Source organism: Solea solea, chromosome 21, assembly GCF_958295425.1.
Source record: "Solea solea chromosome 21, fSolSol10.1, whole genome shotgun sequence".
Lineage (NCBI taxonomy): Eukaryota > Metazoa > Chordata > Actinopteri > Pleuronectiformes > Soleidae > Solea > Solea solea.
This window is the reverse complement of record NC_081154.1, coordinates 5,313,770-5,338,009: the sequence shown is the minus strand read 5'-3', so window position 1 is coordinate 5,338,009 and position 24,240 is coordinate 5,313,770. Positions and strand designations below refer to the sequence as shown.

The following is a 24,240-nucleotide window of genomic DNA, read 5'->3' as shown; positions in this document are numbered from 1 at the left end:
TACTTGATTGACTGATAAAGAGACCAAGTTTATTCTCTGTCAGCTTAAAAGTATTTTTTAAAGGTAGTGGAGGGTAGGAAGAGTCAGAATGGTGCTAAACATACCAACAACCATTTAAACTGGTAACAACGTAATACTAGCAAGCTGAAAGGGGGCGTATCACTACCCAACGTTTCCCCACCAGTGGCACAAAAACACTAGTCCAAGTCTAAGCGGTGTCATTGAGCTACAACCGTAGCTCAACTTAACTGAAAAATGCCCTGAGAGTATCTCACCAGGCTCATTTGAAAACCAAAGTATGTGTTAGGCCTGGAAGAATGTACTGGAGTTGCCTCTCAGTCCAAGAGCTTGTTTTGGTGGACAGAAACTATTTAGTCGTTATAGTAAATCTGTCCATGTCCTCCTTGTTCCTCAGGCCTCATGCCAGAGTGTTGGCTGCACTGGGATCAGCATGGTCCAGAGAAGAGTATTTAACTATTTCGAATGATGCTCTTCTTTGCGGGGAGATTACAGACGCATCCATGACTTGAGGACATGCGTTTGTGAGCTGCAGGTGCTCTTCTTTGTAGATACAGAGTCTAAAAAGCCCCAGACAGTGGAGAGAAAAGGGAGGTACGGGCTTGTTGTGAGAGAGAGCTATCAAACACTATATTTGCTCCCCAACAACCAGCACTTATTTTGGCTGTGGCCTTGAGACTCAGCAGGGCAGGACGAGGGCTGCTCACTCTGTCATGGTCCCTGGTGAGTTATAGCACCATAAAGATCATATGAACTGCTGACGAGCGAGGAAAGGAGGGAGGTGGGGGATATGGCCATTTATCAACTTTCAGAAGAGTCATATCAGGATAATATGAACATAAACAGTCACCATATGGTTATGTTGAATTATTATATACACACTTTCAAACATGTTGCTTGGCTCTCTGCGGTGTTCTTGAGGAAGAAAGGTGTCTTTATCTATATTAAGTGTGTAAAAAATACAGAATTATGTTGCATTATGAGAGGTTAAATGCATAGATATGACGATTGGTCAGCAATGGTTCTGTTCCTGGATTGTAGTGTAAAGAAAGGTAAAGTTATGAGTTTCACATCATTTACAACTAAACTTTTTCTTAACTACACAAGTTTATGAATCAACAGATCAATTTATTTGCTTAAATGTCTGCTCTGAATTTAATGCAGTGGAGTTTCCCAAAACACAACACAGATGCTGTTTTTTATCGTTGCTGTAAACTGGAAAAAAAAAAGTATAGAATGGTGATTGATGCTGCCATCTTAAAGGCCAGGTGTTCAGACGGCGTTAAATCACTACTTTATAGAAACTGAATATAACTGTCAATTACAGCAGTGTAATAAAAGATGGATTGTATTAACATCAGAACCAAGCCCATCAGTCAGATGCAGCAGAAGGAAGAAGAAGCAGCTATAAAAATTAAGAGATGGGGAAGCTTACAATTTCAGAAAAGCTGCGTTCTTCCTGGCACAAAACATGAAATGAGATAGATGTAATGTGTACTTAAGGCAAGGGTCTTGCTTTACAGAGGCAGCCATCTTTTACCACCATTTTCCTACAACAGCTCACACAGACAAACCAACCACAGCTTTTTTTTTTTTTAAATGGAAACTTGCTATACAAACGATGAACAGCAACATCCTTTCTTCTGTGAGAAGGGAGCAATCTTCTGTTTGTTCCAGTGTTACCATTAGATGTCACTAATTCAGACGCTGGACCTTTTTAATAGGACCGGTGAACCAGCTGCCTTGTTATGATCTTTACTGTTTGGTTATATATTACAGCATGGTATGTAGGCTATGTCTTCTCTCGACCACAGAGGTTGGGACACATGGATACCTCCCATCAACCCCCACCCAGTCGTCCGTGGCACACACACACAGTCGACGCCCCACGCCGTAGCAGGAGTATCCACCCTCGCACATCCTTGGAGGCTATTTCACCAGCTCTTGACCAACTAGTCAATTGCTATGTTACATCACTGTAACTGCCACTTTCCTCCCCAATATCCTTCCCCAAATCCAGTGAACCTCTGTGTTTGACTGTCTTGTTAAGCTTTTCTTAACGTTTTTCATTTAGTACAATTAAAAACCATGCAATGTTGAGCACATCTATTAATGTTTTTTATACTTTGTGCATCTGCTTGAAAAGACTTTCTCTCTTGAGAGCAGCCCGGCTAAAGACAGGCCACAACTGTCTCGCTAAAAATACATAAATATGTGCTCCCAACTCTCACACACGCACACACACACATAACACATGGGCATTCACACACCCACCCACATTCGTTAGATCACGGTCAGTCATAAACACAGTGATTAATGTTATATTTTCTTTGTGAACAGCAGTCAATCCGTCCGTCCACACCCACACACACACACACACACACTCACACTGTCATAATTCTCAATTTTAAACATCAATGTCAGACAACTGCACATCAACAATTTATGTCCCCTCACACCGGAGTGCAGGACACGGTCCATCTGTCAGACTTAATGCAGACAGCTGGCTTTTGAAACAATTTGACCTGACTGTTGTCGGGAAGAGGACGATGACTGTCAGCATGTGTCCTGTAAAAATAACCATGTAACTTTACGTGTAGCTGCATTAAATGAGAGTTTAGTGAGGAATTATGTGAACATCTATTTGAGAAGATGTTGCCGAGGTCAGGTGTGGGTTCCACCACTGTAATACTCGGTATCAATAGTGGTGAGATAATGGTCAGAATCAGAAAGAGAAAAGTGAAAATCTCATATCAATAATATAGTGTACAACAGAGTTAAGTAGATTTCCATTGTTGTGTAAAGTAAATAACAGGCCAACAACAGAAGAAGCAAAGAAAGACCTGTCACAAGGACAGATAACAATGGGCTGCAACAATTCATTGATTAATCAATGATTCATCGATGACTAAATTTATCATTATCCATTTTGAAAATAATAAAATTAATAATAATAATACAAATTTAATTTTTACTAATTACAATAAGTTATTAGATTTTTCAGCTTCTTTTAATATGAATACTTTCTGGTTGGCTCCAAAAAAACATTATTATCATGAAAACTCTTTGTGGACAAAACAAGATAATTGTGAGCATCATCATTCTGAGGTTTGGGAAACACCACATAAACATTTTGGAAACCTGTTTTCTGACATTATTGTAAATGTTTCAGTTGAGCTTTGAAATGAAAATGAAATCACTGCTATCATTTTTGGTGAATACCGGAGTTTGTTATGATGGTGGTTTTGAGTCATCACAAGTTAGGGTTTGGTCATGGTTACCACTCGTGTGGTTCAGTTAGGTATGGCTAATTTTCTCCAAGAGGACTCGACACTTTGTGCTGCAGTGTTTATGTAGGGCTTGGTAATAATTAAATAACAATTTTATTAAATATAACAGTTTTGATCTATATATTTTATGGCAGCAACGATTATTCAATTATTAAATGAATACTAACTTAATTGATAAATCGTGTTTTTCCAATAATTAAAACAAGTTTTCTGATTTTTCTGCTTTTTACATCTGAATATTTTCTGATTTATTTGCTCCATATATCAAAGAAATAATTGAAACTGAATAGTTTCAAACTCCAATCAACATTTTCAACGTTTTTCTGACATTTTATGGACCAAACAAGTACTCGATTAATTGTGAAAGTAATGGTTAGTTGCAGCCCTAGATATGTTTATGTTTTGTGCAAACACATTAAGATTCACATTTGGCAAATGTGAATCAAGAGTTTGGTGTTTTCTTTATGTTAAGAGTTGTAAAACCAAAACTTAATCTACTCATTTTTATCATGATAATTATCAATATTGACTGAATTGGAATTGGAACTCTCTAGAATTACGTGAATATGCATCCTCCATGATGATGTTGAAGAAAAAGAACAAAAGGAAAATCCCTGCAGCTCCAAATTTGTTGCTGATGACAGAATTTGTCTTGGACGGCTGGAAAATAACTGTGTTTTATTCTGCTCACTGAGCAGAGTTCGGTTTATTTTATAATAGCAGTGCTGACCTTCTCTCCCTGTAGCGACTTCTGCTTTGAATCTGTCTTCCTCTGTAGCTGCAGCTGTTCCCACCATCGGTTGTCACATTGTCACTCACAGGAGGGACCGGTCTGTGTGAGCTGCACTCACCCCTCTCTGACTCTCTGACTCTCATCTCCCCCTCTCTGTGTAGCACTGAAGAGCCCGGCAGCCTTTCATGAACAGCGGAGGAGTCTGGAGCGAGCAAGGGTAAGTGTGGTAACAAGTTTAATGTGCCGTATATCAACAGTTACCTGCTTACAGGAAGTCGATTGAAAACGTTGCACACTGTACAAACAATAAAAAACATCGGCGTTTTCTGCAGCTTCTTATGTGAGGCTCCTAATGAAAGCTATGTGAAGTTTAGATTGACAAATAATGAGCAGTTGCAGAAACGTCACCACAAAAATGTCCTAACACTGTGGTGATAACTGTGTTTCTGAATCACCCGGGTAGGAAAAACTAAAACATGCAGGACATGTCTTTAGATAAGATTTGTTGTGATAGCAGCGCTAAAAATGACCATACTATATAATTATTTGAATACATCACAGGAAGCAGTTGTAAACTAAGACCTTTTTCAGGGGAAAAAAGCTTGTACAGATGAGTTTAGTGTGACTTACCCTTACTTACACTTACAATAGCACGACCCTGATTCTCTTAAACCCTAATTACTAGTAAAATCTGTGTTTTTCCTACTATTTCACGTGGAGAAATATCCTTTATAACGACATGTTTGTATGAGTTCAACTCAAAGCCGATGGTGCCCTGAGGCTTTTGTGTTGTCTTCCACTCACGATGCCTAACGACTGCCACGTTTTTGTTTTCAACCAGACCGAGGACTATCTGAAGAGGAAGATCAGGTGCCGTCCTGAGCGCTCCGAGCTGGTCAGGATGCACATTCTGGAGGGTGAGGATTTACCTGTGAAATTAACTTAAAAACGAAAATGAAAATGTGATTATTCACCTATAAGGAACCATAGAGTAAACAAAACGGAACGGACTGTCTCTATGAGATTAGAGTATGGTTCCTTGTTCATGTTTATATTTGGACTTGGGTTTGAAGTCATCATTTTCTCAGAATGCTACTTTTGAATTACTTTGAAATAAGGTTCGTCTCATGCTGTCCTGTATCTGAATGTTTCCCCCCTGCCTGTGTTGTAGTTTATAATTAAATTCTCCATCACAGCGACAAAAAGCATTTGTTCCATATGTTTTTTGGCCACAGAAACATCGGCAGAGCCGTCTCTACAGGCCAAGCAGCTGCAGCTGAAGCGAGCACGACTGGCCGACGACCTCAACGACAAGCTCTCCCACAGACCCGGTCCCATCGAGCTGGTCCACAAGAACATCCTATCTGTTACCTGCCTCCAGCAGCACTCACCGGAGGGTAACTACACACAATCTCCACCTCAGGACATTCAGGCAGTCACACACACACATCTCTCTATCTGTCTGTGGGCAAGGTCAGCAAAGGCAAGAGTCCTTAAATGAATAAGAGATATAAAATGTGACATTACAATGAAAGGAGCGCGTTGCCACACATCTATTAATTCAAGGAACGTCTGCCTGTCTGTAATCGCACAACTATCCAACACATAACTGTGTTGCATCGCAGTTACTGTGATACCATAAAAACTAAACCACAACTCTGTTGCACAAAATGACACAACAACTATGTTTGGACACAGTGTTGTTTTGAAACTCGGTCGGACGTACAGTACAGTGTTGCATAAGTTCTCTAAAGTCACTCACGGCTGCTTTGCAAACTTCATCACTCTGTTTGACTGGGATGTACATTGTGTTGACTTGGTCGGGGGTACAGTTGCAGGCAACATTTGCTGATCTAACCAAAGCACCAAAAAAAAGAAAGACGTGAGGCCGTGGTTTCACATGAAACTGATGCCATCTGCTCTGTCACAGATTCTCCAAAGGGAGAGAGCTCCTCTCTGGATGAAGACAGCAGTGATGCTCTTTCACCAGACCAGCTGGCCAATCACGACTCTCCCCTGAGTGCCGTCCCTCAGCTGTCTCCCTCTGACGCACTCGCCCAGAACGGGGACATTGCTCCCACACAGGTGCATCACAGTGCCAATCGTGTCACTGTCAATCAAGACAGACTCGCTTTAACTTGAAATAATTAATTAAAACAGTGGCTAAACACAATCACACCTTTAACCATGGTCATTTTTCTTTCAGTTCCTTACTCAGCCTACACCACCACCTGCACCACCTGCACCACCTGCACTGCCTCCACCACCTCCTCCCCAGGTGAATGGCTCAGACTCCCCCTCACCCCCAAAATTAACAAATGGAACAATGTTGACTTCAACAAGTTCCCGCTCCTCCGCTGGACACACCAAGGTGCGCAACCCCCCGGTATTTTCTGCTCTTTCCTAAGCCTGATGTCATTTCATGTTGTATATCCTGCACATTTGATGACTTATGAATACATGTGACCCTGATCTCTGTTTGTGGAGCAGCTATAACTGACTAACCTTCCCTCCCTCCCTCCCTCCTTCGTCTCCTCATTCCCTTCCTTCCTCCTCCCTGACCCCGTTTCTCACGTTCTGTCAGCAGACTCAGGCTAAGACGGGTTCAGATCGTCCTCCACACAGACCTAAGAAATCAAAGGACAGCAAACCCAAGGTCAGTGAATTTGTTTGTTACTTTTTTATTTTAAAGCACAAAACCTCTGACTTATTTTATTTGTTAAAAATATATAAAATGATGAAATTCATTGTTTTTATGAATGTAGATTGCTTTTTACTAGGTTCATTTGTTAATTTCTTGGTACTGGCCCTTGCACATTAGTCCTCAGAAAATCCAGAAGGACACATATTGAAAGTACCTTCTCAAATTTGAAAAGGGCTTCTTTTTTTCAGTTCCTGTAGAAGTAGAGAGCAACGTTTTTTTGTTTAAAGTCATAGCTTTTTGACATTTAACACAAAGAGGAGTTGATTTGCATAATTTTCTGTAACAACAGTATCTTCTGTTCACTATAATACATACTTTCGTAACTAGAAATACTAATCTCTCCACGGATCTCTCTTGTGTAACCAAGCATAATGCAGGATGAATGCCTTACTTTGACGACATGAAACTGTTTAGAGGTTATTAAAGGTCGGGATTGTGTTTTTTTTTAAACCATCTTTATCGACGGCATGCAGGTGAAGAAGCTGAAGTACCACCAGTACATCCCTCCGGACCAGAAAGCAGACAAGGAGCGTCCGCCACAGATGGACTCTTCCTACGCGAAGCTGCTTCATCAACAGCAGCTCTTCCTGCAGCTGCAGATCATCAGCCAGCAACAGCAGCACTACAACTACCACACTATCCTGCCCGCCCCTCCCAAGTCAGTGTCAAGCGTCACGGCCATGTCTGCATGTGTGTGTTTGTGTTGTAAAAGTGAGAATGACCGTGTTCTTGTTACTTGTAGCGTAGGAGTTATTTGCAGAAATCAAATATATATACTACCCATAAGTATGTTTGCTAGCGCTTTTGTGGTAAACACGAAATGGACACTGTGGTAGGAACAAGGCCACAGCCACACCCTCGCATGATGTCACCTTATATTCAGACCAAGTCAGATATTAACAATGGCAACACCACTCGTGGAGAAAACGGGTCCTGTGGCCCTTTAAAGAGCAGCAGCAGTGAGTGAGTGACGAGCTAACTTTCTGCGACAGCGTACTGTGTCACTTCCTGTTTCACTGGTGTTGAGGTAACACACAAACAACCTCTTTCATTAAGACACTGCAACAGCACTAATGTTGGTGTAAGTGTATACCTGCTTTAAAAATAAAATGTATCTGTTTTTTGTGGCCTTGGAATAAGATTTTTGCATGTACATTAGCACAGTGACTTTGCTTTTTGGAGGCCGCCGCCTTCCGCTGTCGTGTTTCTACAGCACACCGTTATTGCTGTATATACTCTAGCCAGCCCGACTATCAGCCAAATTTGTTCTACGTTCAGTGTCTGCGTAGGCTGTGCACAGACGGATGCAGCGTTGCTCTGCTGTTGTTCCCTCATGACAATGTAAAGGTCTTTTAATTGTTGGAAGTTGGAAGTTTTCATCGCTAATGTTACCTTAAATAAGTCCAAGTTTCCCCTTAGCAACATGTAACTGGCTTATATTTTAGTGGAAGTCGGAAGAGGCGCTGCATGCATATACTCCGTTGACATACAATCTGCAGTTTTATCATTAGATGTCACTAACTCTTACTCTCTGGAACATCTAACATCAGTGGCTTGTATCACAGGACGACGGACGCACGTTCACACCTGCTCCTTTTCTCTCTTCTCAGGCCTCCAAACGAGCAGCCCCTCACAACCAGCTCGGGCCCTTCCCCCTCCCACAGCGTTCCTTCAAGCACCATCCCAGCTCCCTCCAGTCAGAGCGCCACTGCCCGTCACAGCCATCCTGCAATGGGAGGAGCTAAACCCAGCACTTTGCCAGCCAACCTGGATGAGTTCAAAGTAAATTTATAGGGAAAACCTCGCTCACTCCTGCCAAGAATATTTGTACTACTCTAAAGTTAGCAACTTGATTTAACTGCGTTTTATTGAAGGGGATCAAGAAGTGTGTGTTGCTGGGGCACACTTTTCAAAGATGACAAACTGTCTTTGAAATCCAAAAAAAAAACAAAAGACCCACATAATTCTTACAGTAAATGGCTGAAAAATACTGCATAGTTATTCTGTGATCCAGACAATAATCTCCTGCCACATACCTCTGGATCTGGACTCTTGGAGTGACTGATGTAAATGGTCCAGACTGTAAATGATCAATAATTTGACTTTATGACTTTTTGAAGTAGTACTCACTTTTGTGGAATTATTGTCAAAGTTGAGTTGATAGAGACTTGGGAAAAAAAGAGTCCTGTTTAACCTATGGTTAAACTGCTCTCATTAATCATGGGACTGTGTGATCCACTTTAAACTAGAAACATTGAGTCAGATATGAGTTGTTATGTTCTCTCAGTTTCAGTCAATACCTGCTTCATAAGTACCAATCTGGTTTCTCATCCTCCAGGTTGCCGAGTTGAAACAGGAACTGAAATTACGATGTCTGACCGTCTCAGGCACCAAGAATGATCTCATTGAGAGACTGCGCAACTACCAGGAGCAAAACGGCGGCACCGCAGCGGCTTCAAAGAATGGCCCTTTTCTGGCCAGCCAGCTGGGTGCTATCTCGGCTGCCAGCACCAGCATATCCTCTTCCACCACAACTACCACACCCGAGCATTTGGGAGAGGGTGGGTTCAAATTAGCATTAGCTTCGCTGGCTCACGCTGTTCCTGGGAGAGTCATGCGGTTTGGCAGCACCAGCTCCAGCCCTCCCATGTCTCCCACACCCTCTGAGAGGTCTTTGGCCGGCATGAGTCCAGATGAGACGAGCTGTAGTGGAGACATGTTTGGAGAGATGGTGAGACCTTTTTGTGAATGATTGTTAAATTTAAAATGTTTCCTTTGAATATTTAAACACTAACATTAACTTTTATCATCCTATAGGTGAGCTCTCCTCTGACCCAGCTCACCTTGCAACAATCCCCTCAGTCCTCATCAAGCATCTCCCTGCTCTCGCAGCCTCTCACCATGGTGAAAGATGAGATTCGGAGTCCATGCAGTCTGTCCGGGTCTCCATCTGCCTCAGGCCAGCGCCCGGAGCCCCTGACAAGTTCAGCCGTGGACAAAGACCAGATGCTCCATGAGAAGGACAAACAGATCGAGGAGTTGACCAGGATGCTAAGGCAGAAGCAGAGGCTGGTGGAGACTCTCAGGTCTCAGCTGGAGCAGGGAAAGATGCCAGGTGCAATACTGGTGAAGAAAGAAGGCAGTGAAAAGAGCAAAACAATGTCAGAAGTTAAACTTGAAACTCTAATAAAAGCCTCAGCCATTCAGCCCCCAACTCTCCCCAACGGTGTTGTGTTGAGGGTGAAGAAGGAGGAAGACTCGGAGGAAGAAATGGAAGGTGTAACGGAGGAAGCCCAGGGAAAGAAGCTGCTCCAGCCAATGCAGTGCTCCCAGGAGACTCTGCTAAGACTGCAGCAGATTCATCGGCTGCAGGTCCAACAAGCAGAGCAGCAGAAACAGCAGCTGCAACAACCCCAACAGCAGCAGAGTCAGGCACAAGCGCTTAAGGTGGCAGAGGCTAAAACAAACTCGACGCAAAAGCAACTGCAGCAAAAGAAAGAAGCTCAAGTCCTGCTTCAGCAGCAGCAGCAGCTCCAGCAGCTCATCATACAGCAGACTCAGCAGAAGCAGCTCCAGGCCCAGCAGAAGTTAGCACAGCAGAAACTTGCCCAGCAGAAGCTGGTGCAGCAGAACCAGCTCAAACAACACCAAGGGCAAGTGCAGCAGAGCCAGCAGAAGAACCAAGTGCAGCTGAAGCAGGTTCAGGTGCAGATCCAGAACCAGACGGTGGCGAGCCCGAAGCCCGCAGTGAACCAAATCCAGCAGAGGAGGCAGCTAAAGGCTCATCAGAGGCTGCAGCACAAACAACAGACGACAGCTGTCGCCACACAACAGGTGACCACCCTGCAGTTCTTGAAATTGAGGGGAGAAAACATTTTGTGCAGCTAACACTAACTACATGTTATAATTTTGTGGTGTAATAACGCAATTAAGAATTGTAATTATATTAAAAATGATGTTTCCAGGTGACGCCAGTCTTGGTCAACCAACAAAACAGCACTCAGATCCACACTCAGGCCATTTCATTAGACCTCCTGAAGGCCAACGGCACACCCACGCTGGTCACCGACAGCAACGGCAACCATTACCTGATCGCTCTCACCAATCACACGACAGACGGGCAGAATGGAGTGTCCTCATTGGCCAAACCCAACGGACGCATCACACTGCAGGTACGGTGGATTTTTTTCTTTTTTGTGATGGACTGAGTTGATTTACCATGAAGTTTAATAAATACCTTTTATCGTCTCTGTTTTCAGAGATTGCAGTCGACTCCAAGTAAACTCCCCAGCGCTGAGAGCCAATCAAAAGAGCAGGCCAAAGCCGAGCCTGTGAGCCAGACAAGCAAAAAGGTACAATCTAGAATATATCACTCGGAGTAAAGCTGTTTTTCCACCAAGTCCAGTTCAGCTCGCCACAGTTTGGTTTGGAATAGTAAACCCTGACCTCGTCTGCATTTCCACAGCACACTGTTGCCCACAAATGAATACAGCAAAGAAGAACACGACACAGTTCACACACTGACGGCCTCGAATCTTCTCTCTTTTATGTTTTTTCCCTATTCCATTCCTTTGTTGCCAGAAAGTGACAATTCTGTATCGATCACTGTGTTAGGTTACTTAGCAGAGGGGTGTGAACAATTAGATTTTTTGGAACCTTTGTTTTGGCACCCTTCACAACATTTGTGAATGAAAATGTAATTATATAACAAACAGAACTGCACCGCTTTGTATACTCCAAATTACTCATTATAAAAAATGGATTTTAATTTAGTTTTTAGCATTAAGTTTTTAATTACCTATCCAGTTCCAGGCACTACATTTTGATGTATGTATATTTTGTATAAAGTAACATTGAAGAACTGTAGCAGGACTGTCTGCATCTTCCTAACAATAACATCTCTCTGCCACAAGGTGTCGCCACTAACCTGGTTTAGTCAAACACACTGCTGACTGGTGAAACATGAAAAAAAGCATCACAATTGAATTTTCCACAAATCTTCTCTGCACTTGTCCAAGTCTGAATATGTCTTCTTCTCTTTACACAGGAACAGAAGGCGGGGCTTCACCTTGACATTAATGGCGTCCAGCAGCCCAGCCCACCAGTCACAGCTCCTCCCATCCTGCAGCCGTTCTTCGACGACGTGTTGGAGAGCGAGAGCCAAAGCCAACTTCTGTCCTCTCTCAAGGTAACGCCATCCTCTCCTCTGAGCCCCGCCTTCTCTGTCGCCACGCCAATGCCGCTGCTAAGCGTACGACTTCATTAACTTCTTCTCCCTTTTCCCCCCCTCTCTTTTTTTCCATACCATCGCTTCATCCCTCCATCCTGGCAGAGAGAGGAGGTGTGTCCACCTTATGACCGGCACACACTCTTCACACCTCCCTCTCCCAAACTCCACACCTCCCTTCCTACCAAACGCTCCAAAGTATGTCTTCTAGCACGACTTTGTCTCTCCATCCCTTCTTCGCTGTTGTTCTTTTTTCTTACTTTTCCTCTTTATTACATCTTATTTCTTCACACTCAAACTTTATCCTCGATATTATCCATGATTTGGGTTTTTACATCACACTTTTGAGGAGAAGGAAAGAAAGACACAGAACTAATTAACTTATGTATCAGCAAATGAGCACAGCAACAAAAAACTGGTGTATTTCTCTTCTTAAAACAGGACTACATAATTTCACTGAACCGTTTTTGCTTTATGATGTTGAGAAGTTTGGACATGTTTGTGTCATTAAAAAAAATCACAGTGAAACAAATGGTGAATGCTGTGATAACATGTCTTCTACATGCATCCAATGACATAAGAAAATGACAAACTAGGAACAAAATGGGCCTTAAAAACTAAATTGTATGTCTGTGTTGATGAGTGTGTTTTAGTGCACTGTTGTGTGTTTGTGTAGTAAAAGAAGTTCCTCTGTGTTTGCAGGAGAACGGCATGAACAGTCAGCAGATGGACGACCTCTTCGACATCCTGCTGAAGAGCGGAGGTAAATCAGAGTTGTCTCTTAAATCTGATCTTTTCAGGCATCTAATTGGATTTGTGTTGTCCAGACATAACCAACATGTTTGATAACGTTTGTGTAGCCACGTTTAAGACGTGGCTTTCAGAAAGGTTGGCAGGCAAAATGGAGGCACGTCATTTCTCTAAACAATCTTCCTGTCAATTTGTGGTGCAGAACTCACTCCACCGTCGAAGTGAAATGCGGCAGCCAGAGAGTTCACACTGAGACATATCTGTAGAAATCGGATCTGAATCACATTTAAAAACACCTTGTCACTTCTGAGAACGTCAGAATTTAGTAGTCCATGACTGAGAACCTTCACAGACAGATTATTTTGTTTGCTGACCCATCAGAAAAATCTGATGTTTCTGGCAGTCTGAAGAAAGCATAAGTAATGAATCCATCTCCAGCACTCATAAGATATTCTTTCTCTCTCCTCCTGCAGAAATCCCCAGCTTCAAGGCCAACCCTGACCCTTCCCTCGCCCATCTCCACTCAGAACCACCCTCCCCATCTTCTCCCCCATCTCCCCTCCGCCTGTCCCCTCCCACCCAGACACAACCCATCATTTCCCCTCAGCCCTCAATGGTAGAACCCTGCACAGGCAGTGGACGCCTGGAGGACTTCCTGGAGAGCACTACGGGCAGCCCCCTGCTGGGTGTGGAGCCTGACGGCGCCCTGACGCTCATCGACGACCTCCACAGCCAAATGCTGAGTACGCCCAGCATCCTGGACCACTCTTCCTCCCCCATGGACACATCCGACCTGGGCTTCTCCCCTCATTCTACAGGGTTGGACTTTGGCGACCCCACATTGGACAGCATGGACTGGCTGGATATCTCCATGGTGGGAAGCGGAGGGAGCTCAGGCAGTGGCGTGGGGAGAGGAGGTGTGGGAGGAGGCAGTGAAGGAGACGGTGGGACTAGTCTGGCTCCACTGGTGCCGCACACTCCCCCAAGTGTCTTCTCAGCTGATTTTCTGGACAGCACGGACCTGCAGCTCCACTGGGAGTCATGTTTGTAGCTTCGCTCACAGATGGACTCACACTTGCTCACACTGTGTACAGGCTCTGTCTTTATTTTATGCACATACTGAAAACTTCTCTATGCTGTCTCCACCACTGCAGGGGTCACTGGCACATGCAAACACATGCACACACACATTTTCACACTTCGCCCTGTCTTTCACTGGCTGTTACTGTATGCGGGATGAGGTGAAATGAGGAAAATCATGATCATGATGAGGACCTGAACTGGTGGGACTGAAGTGGATTCTCTGAATTTGAATTATGTGGAGATTCATACAGCACACTGTAAAAATCCTCATGTGCTCTAACCTGTATTATAACCAGGTTAAAGGAGTTACAAGCTAGTTTTGTTATTACTACACAGCCAATGTTAGCATTACAGGTGTTTATTTAGCAGTTTTGCTAAGACTAAGAAGGAAAGAGGTGTTAATATGCTTTTGGGGCAGTGCTACTTCTTCAGGCCAGTGAGGACACCACCGTGTCTTATCATCAGAATGGGACAAAATGGGAAGGCTAGGCCAGGGCTAGCTGGTTAGCATGTAGTGATGGTATTAGAGGCTAGTTTGCTCTCTACTGATGGAGACGGCCGTTGATGGTGTAGGAGGGAAGTTCATTACCGGGCACCATTTCTGCTAATTTTAAGGTTTGGCTATGGTACAGTAGCTAACCTTATAATTGGCTCCTTCAAAGGGAACAGCACACTGTAAAATCCTCATGTGTCTTGACCTGAGTTATAACCAGGTTAAAGGAGCTATTTGTTAGTTTTGCTATTGCAATGCTACCAGCATTAGTATTAATGGTGTTTACTTAGCAGTTTTGCCAAGCCCTTAAAGAAAAACAGTGTTAATACGCTGTTGGAGCCAAGCTTCTTCAAGAGGATGCTACATTGACTTCACTGGGCCAGCAGGGTTGTGGCTAGCTAACATCACTAAGCAGTGATGGAAATGGTTTGTTTTCCACTGTTAGAGGACACTATTGGCAGTGTAGTAGTAAAGTTAGTTGCTAAGCAACATGTTTGCCAATGCTAACGTTTGGCTACATAGCTTTGGCCATCTAATAATTAGCTCCTTAAAAGGGAACCAACAGCACACTCTAAAATCCTCATGTGTCCTGACCTGCATTTATATCCAGGTTAAAGGAGCTATATGCTAGTTTTGCTGTTTTGCAACGTTAGCAATACATGTGTTTTCTTAGTAGTTTTCCCCAGGGCTTTGAGAAAAGAGGTTCTAATGTAGCAGACAGGGAGGACAACTGAGGCTAACTAGCTATTTAGCATGCTAACTTATTATTGGTAGAAATGGAGGCTAGTTTGCTTTTCTACTGTTGTAGACAGCAGTGTAGCAGCGAAGTTTGATGCTAAGCAACATTTCTGCTAATGCTAATGTTGGGCTACGTAGCAGTTGCCAAACTTACAATTGGCTCCTTTAAAGGGAAACCAGCAGATCATTGTATTAACATCATTTCAACCCTTGGAAAGCGGTTTGACAGGTACGAGCTTACAAGGGCGTGCTGGTGGCGTTCACCTGTGCTCCTGGAGATGGCGAAGCATGTGTCAGTGCCTCCGAAAAACTTTGCACTTATGCTGAATCTGATTGGTTTAAAGGGGGGGTGTTTGGGTCAAAAAGAAAAGCCGAATATTAGCACTGTTAGCGGCGAGGCTGAGTCAACACTGTTGTTTGTTGTGTTGCTCAGCTGAGCCGATGAAGTGGTGGTGATGTCACCTCACCACTGTAACTATAACCCTGCCCACACTAGTCAAAAAAAAAAAAGAAGAAAAAAACCAACCGTCATTGGTTGACAGTTGCTGTTCAAATGAACCATATCAGTGGCAACAGTTTGAATTGAAGCCTCATTGGAGGTAGTGTATTATTGGTAACATTATGTATTGCTGTATATGGGGTGTATATTATCAATTGTCCATATGACTATTTTTCTTTTCTGGTTGCTTTAGAGTCGATCTGGCCAGCCGGGGGAACATGGGGGTCAGGGCGAGGCTTCCAAAATACTTGGACTTCGTCATTTTTTTAAAGAAAGAAAAGTTTAAAAAAAATAAATAAAAATATTATAAAAACTCTGAGATGAAGTCTTTTGTTTTTCTTCCCTCTCACAGTCACAGCATCATAAATTAAATATATCTTCTTTTTTTGTCTGTTTTATTGGTGCTTATTCATTTTTCATCAACTTTATTGCAGCCTGCTCCATCCTGATGGAAACAGAAGGAAGATTCCACTAGAGGGAGCCATTGTAACTAAATCTGCCGTCTCCACCCATCATGTTGAAGCCATCTAGGACATCAGTAAGTGTGGTGGATGTTTCCAGATTTTACTTTTAGTGATGTTTCAGGTTGCATTCTGGGTAATGTAGGCAACATATATCAACAAGGAACAAACATGTATGTTATTTGTTATCTGGTAATTTTGAAAAAAAAAGAAAGCTCTGGCACAATTCAACAGGCAGAGAATCATCTGTGGTGAGAGTCTCTTTTGAAAATCTACAGGAGCCTGAGTGGATCCCAATTACAGGGTAAGTGTTGACTATGAGAGTGTTTGCGTTCGACAGTGGTGGCAGAAGTGACCTCTTCGCCTTCTTCTCCTCTCTCTGACATGTGCAACATCAAACTGACCCTCGGACCACCCCAGCCTCACAAAGTCTTTCAAGCCTCACTCAGCTGGAGCCAATCAGCTCTCAAAGACCCTGATGAGCTGTGGGTAGCTTTCACACACACACACACACACACACACACACTCTGAATCCAATGCACAGATATTTGATGCTAGTCACGCAAACATGCAACCGGCTCACTGTGCTCTTGCAATTTCAATAGAGTCACTTCACCCACACACACACTATCTTGTACAGCTGTCTGAGTGAGGACACTCGGGACTGTAACTAAATCGTGACATAAACCTAACCTAAAACCAGGTCTTTACCCTCAAATAGGTGTGACACGGAACCAACATGTCCTCCTTTAACATTTTTTTAGTCCTCACAAAAATATGCGTGCAAACACATTTCGTTCCTTAGCCCTTTTCCTTAACCTTAACATAAACCTGATTTTAACCTCAGCTGTTTTATGGTGTGAATGTGAGGACCGGCATAAAATGTCCTCACTTTCAAGGTTTTGAAATTCAAAGTGGTCCCCACAAGGGTATACATACAAGAACATACAGGTCACAGCAGCTCCCCAGTGTAGCATCACTACCATCTCTCTCTCTCTCTCTCTCTCTCTCTCTCCCCCATACACAGAGCAGATAAAAGTCCTGAGGCCGTGCCACTAATTAACTACAGCGAGCTCCAAAGGGCCGCACTGACAGCAGCTCTCCACTGTGCAGCCAGCAGTCGCACATCATGTTTAATTACACGCATAAACAAAAAAACAAAACAAAAAAAAGTACAAAAATGTCACGAGAATGACATAAAAGGGCCAACAAACTGCCACTGTGAAAATCACAAGTCACAAATATCAAGTGTTTATGCTTTTTGTTAGTATTTGTGTCTCTGTGAGCAGCAGAAGTCAAAAAGTAAAGGATTTGAATGTAGGTTTGTGGCATAAGGAAATTATCATTATTATTATAATTATTATTATCATTGTTATATGTATTGTTTTTTTCTTCTTTTGTCTTGTCTTTCTTTGGGGGTCACCACAGAGAAGAGATTTAGCTCAGGGTCACCCCAGCCCTTGACGAGGTAGGGATTCAAACTGGCAACCGTCTGGCTACAAGCCCAATTCTCTTCCACATAACCTTTGGCTGCCCTGCTTATGCTGAGTCAGCAACTGTTTTCCCCCATTATAAATAAATGGAACTCTTGAGTTAGCCCCCGAAAAATCCGACTATTGTAGTAAGTGGTATCTTAAAAATGCAGAGAAATTGGGATCAGTATGTTTGTTTGTGGAAAGGCTCTATATCCATAGAATACAAGAGAAACATTCCCAGTTCTGTGTCAAGAGAAAGTTGAAGTATGTTTTGGTCAAACCTGCAGTTTCATTCAACAACAAAAAAAGTTAAGTTAAGTTGAGTTAAGGGTCCACGTCTGCTGTAATTTTGATTTGCAAACTTTTTGTCATGCTCCTTTAAAGACTGAGACAGGAGACCAGGTCAGGTCTATTTGTTTTGGTCACCAAATAATAATTCACTTTAGATTTATGAAATAAAAGTTGTTCATCATTGAACGTCATTTACATCTCTAAGAAAAGTCTCGGTTTATCCTTCTCACGCACGGCAGTAAAAATGGAAATCTAATGCAAATACGTGATTTATGGCGTAACTGGGTGGGGTTAGTTTGTCATCTTTTAAAAAAAATGAGTCTTTATAAAAAAAAAAGTTTGGGAAACATAAACTAAAAAGCATAAATTAAATGAGCAGCAGGAGCAGCTTTGACTCCTCACTTTGTCTTTGGCACTAAACAACATGTTTAATCCTGTGTGTTTGTGCGTGTTGTTCCCTTTTTATCAAACCACTCCACACGCGTGTGTGTGTGTGTGTGTGTGTGTTTCAACTCTGAAGTCTCTCTTTTGTGTCTCCATGCTTCTGTCTCTGCTGTTTTGGGGTGAAGTTGTGTGATGTGTGATGTGAGAGGAGCAGTCAGCGTTGGGGTGGATCCTGCTGCGGCTGCGGCGTCTTTGATAGCAGAGGATGTGAAGGCTGACATTTGCACAGACGGAAGGAGAGAGAGACGGAGAGGGAGGAGGAGGAGGAGAGAAGAGCAGAGCAGGAGTGTTTCGTTTTACACGTTTGTTTGGAAGACACAAGACTGTGTGCTTAAAAATGACACGGAGGGTCAAAGGAGAAGCAGGAATCACTGTTTGAGTCTCACTTAATAACAATATAGAATTACATTAACTGCAGTTTTTATTTGACTTCAACCTGCACTCATCAATATTGATTATTATTATTATCAATTATTACTCCACTGTTCACTTCACATCATTTCTAATCGGTTTCAGCATCTTTTAGCTCATTAACTTAACTGAACTGAGCTTAACTTACATAAAGTCATCTTAAGTGAACTGAACTCAATCACTGGAATGAAAATGAACTGAACTTATCTACTCAATAGAACTAAGCTTAACTTGACTGCGGTTGACTGAACTTAACTGAACCTAACTTAACTAGTGTGAACTTAACCTAACTAAACTTCATTTAACTTAACTGACTAACCTAAACGTAACTAAAATGAACTTAACCTAACTTAATCTAACTTAACTGACTGACCTAAACTTGACCTAACTTAACTTACTTTAACTTAACTGACTGATCTAAACTTAATTAAAGTGAACTTAACTGACTGAATTGAACTGAACTAAACGTAACTTACCTTAATATAAATTAACTGACCTGAACTGAGGTGAACTTAATTGAAGTGGCTTAACTTAACCTTAACTGAAGCTTAATTTTAAAGTTAGATAGATAGATAGATCAATAGATAGATAGATAGATAGATATAGAATAGAATAGAATATACACTTTTTTCGCGCATGCAGGTTTTACGACCGGTTTGGTTTGCGACGTGTGTGATGTGCATGAGCCATTTGTGGCAGGAAAGGGGGGGTCTCTTTGAAAATGGGCACGGAAGTGACATAAACATGCACTTGGTGAGGGTTCATTACGGGGGGGGGGGGGGGGGGGTATGTGAGATCAAGGATGTAAGGGTGTGAAATGGTTTGATAAAAGATGTCAAGCCTCCTGTTTATAACAAAGGTAAGCAAAGTTTAGGTTGTTATCTAATCTCTTCAACACCTCACTGTCTCAGGGGAATGCATGGGAACTTTATTTGTCACGTGGGACACAATATGGTTCTGATGTAGAATACGCAGTTATATTCTTTCATTTTATTTTTATTTAAGAAGTTAAAGCAATGAGAATAAAAGTGGTAAAATTCCTGTGATTAGCAATACTTCCTTGGTTTTCAACAACTAACATAGCATAGGTCTTAGTAATGATCTTCATGGAAGTAAACGGCATTTATTTTCTGACAAAGCAAAACAAGTTCTCATCAAGGAATTAAAGCACTATGTATTTTCATTAGTTTTTTACTCTTGTTTTTTTAACTAACGCATTGTTGATGAAACTGCATTTATTTTCTCACAATGTTAAACCTGTCCTCAAAAAGGAGTTAAAACATTGTTTTCCCCACTTCTTTCCTTCTCTCAGTGTTAAACACAATATTGGTTGATGTAGACTGAATCTTCAAGAGGCTACTCTAATTTTTTGCTAGTTTATTTTGTTGCTGCGGTTATTTTCTTTAATTTTATTTTTATTCAAAAAGTTAAAGTAATGCGAAGAAAAGCTTTATTGGTTTTCAACAACTAACATAGCGTTGGTCTTAGTAATGTAAATGGATGATAAAAGGTGTCAAATACCCTGTCTATAACAAAGAGGAGCAGAGTTTAAGTTGTCATCTAATCCCTTTAACGCCTCACTGTCTCAGGTCAAGGTATGGGAACTTTATTTGTCACGTGGGACACAATATGGTTTGATGTAGAATACGCAGTTATTTATGTAAATTTTATTCAAGAAGTTAAAGCAATGATAAAGTGGTAAAATGTCATTTATGTTACCTTACTTCCTTGTCTTCAACAACAACATTGTTGATGCAGGGGTGGAGCTACAGGGGCCCACTTAACTTTTGTGTTCTTAAAAATGTACTTGTAAAAAGATCCGCCACTATGTCCACAAGCTTTTTAAAGCATTGAAACCAACAATAAATTGAACGAAAGTGAATAATTGTAAATATAATCTCAGGCCCCTGACCCACTTGCCCTGACCCCCGCAGCTACGGCCCTGCATCAAACGTGCAGTGCGCCGTTCATAGTGTGGCTCACACACAGCGAGTCGGCTGCGGTGGCTCTGCCCTACATCCCGGCTAAGAGTGGAGCGACTGAGCGCCCCCCCGAGCATCTGTAGGTGAAGTCAGTTTCCCCAGGTGAAGTTTAAACACACTAATTTAACTTAAAGTTACATTTATAATGAACGTAATCTATGCTAACGGCGGTTCAGCATTAGCAATAACAGCGCGTGCATTAATTAGCCAAATGTGAAATCGCTCGCTCGTGATTTGTACGAGCATTTGATTAGTTTTGATTTTAGTAAAGACAAGAACAGCTTCATACAATATATTAAAACCTGTCCATGACGTTTACAGAGGGTCTCCGTTTCTTTACGTCACAACAAACTACACATTTCTATACTATAAAACCACTTAAATGTCACATATCACAGCAATGAGGCTGCACACAACCTAAACCAGGTGACATCCTTTACTGTCTAACTGGGAAAATAACAAATACAATAGCATTAAGTAGTCTAAACATAACTGTTGTTTGTGTGTGTGTAATAAATATGTTCTGATACTTATTAGCTTCATGGCCCTACAGTGTAGTGATACAAGGACAACCAGAGCTTCTCACATCTTGACTGGAGAGAGCAGAACAATGAAAGGGAAAGCAACAAGTGGGGATGTTATATTGAAAGGTCTTTTAGTGAGAAATGTGCAAAGCAGGAAGAGAAGGAGGGAAATGAAGGAGAAGGTAGTCAACTGGAGAGACCAGGAGGGTCAGAGCGGCTGAAGGCCACAGAAGGAGATGAGTATGTGATGGATGAAGAGGAGGAGGCTGCTGCAGATTCAGAAAGTGGGACAGAGGTAGTCGGATGAAGATGACAGGGAGGGTCCTCTTTGAAGAGATGCACAGTGTTGTTTAGTTTAAACACTGGGCTTGTTCCTGTTGTTCATGATAAAACAATAAATAGGATAAATAAGTATTTTTGTGTTTATTCTGTTAAATCCATTTACATTTGGGGATTCATACATGCCACCCTGCCAAGACCTCTTGCCACTGCTTTGCCCCCCCATGTAGAATGTTCTAGATCCGCCACTCTGTTGATGCTAGTAATGGTTTAAATGAAGGTAAACTGCGTTTATTTTCTCACAATGTTAAAAATGTCCTCAAAAAGGAGTTCAAACATTGTTTTCCCCACTTCTTTCCTTCTCTCAGTGTTAAACACAATATTGTTTTGATGTAGACTGAATCTTCAAGAGGCTACTCTAATTTTTTGTTAGTTTATTTTGTTGCTCCGGTTATTTTCTTTAATTTTATGTTTATTCCAGAAGTTAAAGTAATGCAAAGAAAAGCTTCCTTGGTTTTCAACAACTAACATAGCGTTGGTCTTAGTAATGTAAATGGCTGATAAAAGGTGTCAAATACCCTGTCTATAACAAAGAGGGCTTTAACGCCTCACTGTCTCAGGGCAAGGTATGGGAACTTTATTTGTCACGTGGGACACAATATGGTTTGAGGTAGAATACACGGTTATTTTCTTTAATTTTATTCAAGACGTTAAAGCAATGATAAGAACAGTGGTAAAATGACATTTATCTTACCTTTACTTTCTTGTTTTCAACAACAAAAACATTGTTGATGCTAGTAATGGTTTGAATGGAGGTGAACTGTGTTTTCTCACAATGTTACACATGTCCTCAAAAAGGAGTTCAAACATTGTTTTCCCCACTCCTTTCCTTCTCTCAGTGTTAAACACAATATTGGTTTATGTGGACTGAATCTTCAAGAGGCTACTCTAATTTTTTGTTAGTTTATTTTCTTGCTGCAGTTATATTCTTTAATTCTTTAATTTTTAATAATATTTTTATAAGTAATTTGAAGAAAAGTGGTAAAATTGTTTTACCATGCTTCCTTGGTTTTCAACAACTAACATAGCGTTGGTCTTAGTAATGATCAGAATAACATTTTGTTTTCTCACAAGGAGAAACGAGTTCTCAACAAGTGGTTAAAGCACTGTCTTGTCATTAGTTTCTTAGTCTGTTTTTAAATTTGTGTCATCTAAAAAAAAATCACAGGAAATCAATGAATAAAGTTATTTCCTAACAAGGATGTTCGTATGCGGGAATAGGATAAGGGTAAAAAGAGGTGTTAAACATTTATTTCCTTTACAAAAAAGAGGGTTACTCCCCCATGGGTGACAACACGTGGTAAGAGGTGTGGGGATTTCCTATATAAACAAGCATTTTCAGTATCTCGCCAACACATTCGTGGAGAACCTACAGATTGCTGCTACATCTACATTCTATGAAAATGGCTCTTGTTGCTGGTGAGTTTTCAACCAAACTTTTTTTGTCCTTTTTATTTTAAAAACGTTGTTATATCTCCTATTTTATCTGATTTGTTTTCTTACTGTGTTTTAAAACAGCATTGATGCCCATGGAAACGTATAACTCTGAATACGGTTCATTTAAGAGACCCCGCTTCTTAGGTAATGCTGAGTATACATTTTGTATTACATGCATATTGTCCTGACCCACGTAATGATTTATTTTCCAATCTAAATTAAGACCTGACAAATGATGACTTTGTTTTGTTTTGTTTATTAGTAGAGAGACATTTGTTTGATGAAATACCGGGACCATCATCGGTAAAACATTCTCCGGCCAAAAAACTGAGAGAATCTCCAGCCAAAAATCCTGCGAAACACGGTCAGTATTCTGTATCTAAAAATGTTGGTTTAAATAGGGATTTGGTTACACATTTTAACTTTTATGCTTTTGTATTACACAGGAGTATATAGTCATTTTCCCCAAGCCTCAGACAATGGATGCAGGACTCTTTTTCAAAGACGAGAAGGATCTGCAGCAACTTCAGAGAAAGTTGGAACAACTTCGTGTCAAACCCCCATTGAAGAAAATAACCGCAGCAACAAAATTAACGAGCAAAAAATTAGAATAGCTTCTTGAAGATTCAGTCTACATCGACCAGTATTGTGTTTAATAATGTTTTAAATCCTTTTTGAGGACATGTTTAACATTGTGAGAAAATACTTGCAATTTACCTCCATTCAAACCATTACTAGAATCAACAATGTGTAAGTTGTTGAAAAAACACCTTTACGTGTGTAAGGTTTCATGTAACACACAGTGAAAAACGAATGAAAATACATAGCGCTTTAATCCCTTGATGAGAACTTGTTTTGCTTTGGAAGAAAATAAATGTTGTTCACTTCCATTCATATTTATTTATTACTAAAACCAATCAGAATCAGAATCAGCTTTATTGGCCAAGTATGTAACACATACAAGGAATTCGACTCCGGTTTTTCAAACACACGCTGTACATGAAACGTAGACATCAACATAACTTAACATACATTTGACAAGAGTGAATAAAAAAGGTGACCAGAGGTCCGGTTTATTTTTAAATATATATATAAACGATAAGGTGCAGATAGTGAATAAATAAATAAACAAATAAATGCTATGTTAGTTGTTGAAAACCAAGGAAATAATGCTTAACACTGGTATTTTACCACTTTTCTTCTCATTACTTTAACTTCTTGAATAAAAATAAAATGAAAGAAAATAACCGCGTATTCTACATCAGAACCATATTGTGTCCCACGTGACAAATAAAGTTCACACGCATTCCCCTTGAGACAGTGAGGCGTTAAAGTGATTAG

At 41.3% G+C, this 24,240-nt stretch overlaps 1 protein-coding gene across 10 annotated transcripts in view; it reads left to right on the top strand.

The window, feature by feature from the left end:
- Nucleotides 1-15,852, top strand: part of mrtfab (myocardin related transcription factor Ab) — a 43,501-nt gene extending 27,649 nt beyond the window's left edge. For 3 of the 10 annotated variants that reach the window (XM_058621155.1, XM_058621165.1, XM_058621160.1), the window contains 16 exons: nt 4,203-4,258; nt 4,883-4,958; nt 5,277-5,438; nt 5,972-6,126; nt 6,248-6,427; nt 6,626-6,697; nt 7,219-7,403; nt 8,356-8,527; nt 9,084-9,476; nt 9,563-10,579; nt 10,711-10,917; nt 11,005-11,097; nt 11,793-11,933; nt 12,078-12,170; nt 12,675-12,735; nt 13,196-15,852. In XM_058621155.1, the coding sequence (XP_058477138.1) occupies nt 4,203-4,258; nt 4,883-4,958; nt 5,277-5,438; nt 5,972-6,126; nt 6,248-6,427; nt 6,626-6,697; nt 7,219-7,403; nt 8,356-8,527; nt 9,084-9,476; nt 9,563-10,579; nt 10,711-10,917; nt 11,005-11,097; nt 11,793-11,933; nt 12,078-12,170; nt 12,675-12,735; nt 13,196-13,773 (3,641 nt within the window). In that variant the 3' untranslated portion in view covers nt 13,774-15,852. The remainder of the gene's footprint in view (nt 1-4,202; nt 4,259-4,882; nt 4,959-5,276; nt 5,439-5,971; nt 6,127-6,247; nt 6,428-6,625; nt 6,698-7,218; nt 7,404-8,355; nt 8,528-9,083; nt 9,477-9,562; nt 10,580-10,710; nt 10,918-11,004; nt 11,098-11,792; nt 11,934-12,077; nt 12,171-12,674; nt 12,736-13,195) is intronic. The other 7 variants (XM_058621163.1, XM_058621157.1, XM_058621156.1 and 4 more) reach the window with 7 other exon arrangements.
- The last annotated feature ends 8,388 nt before the right edge of the window (nt 15,853-24,240 follow it).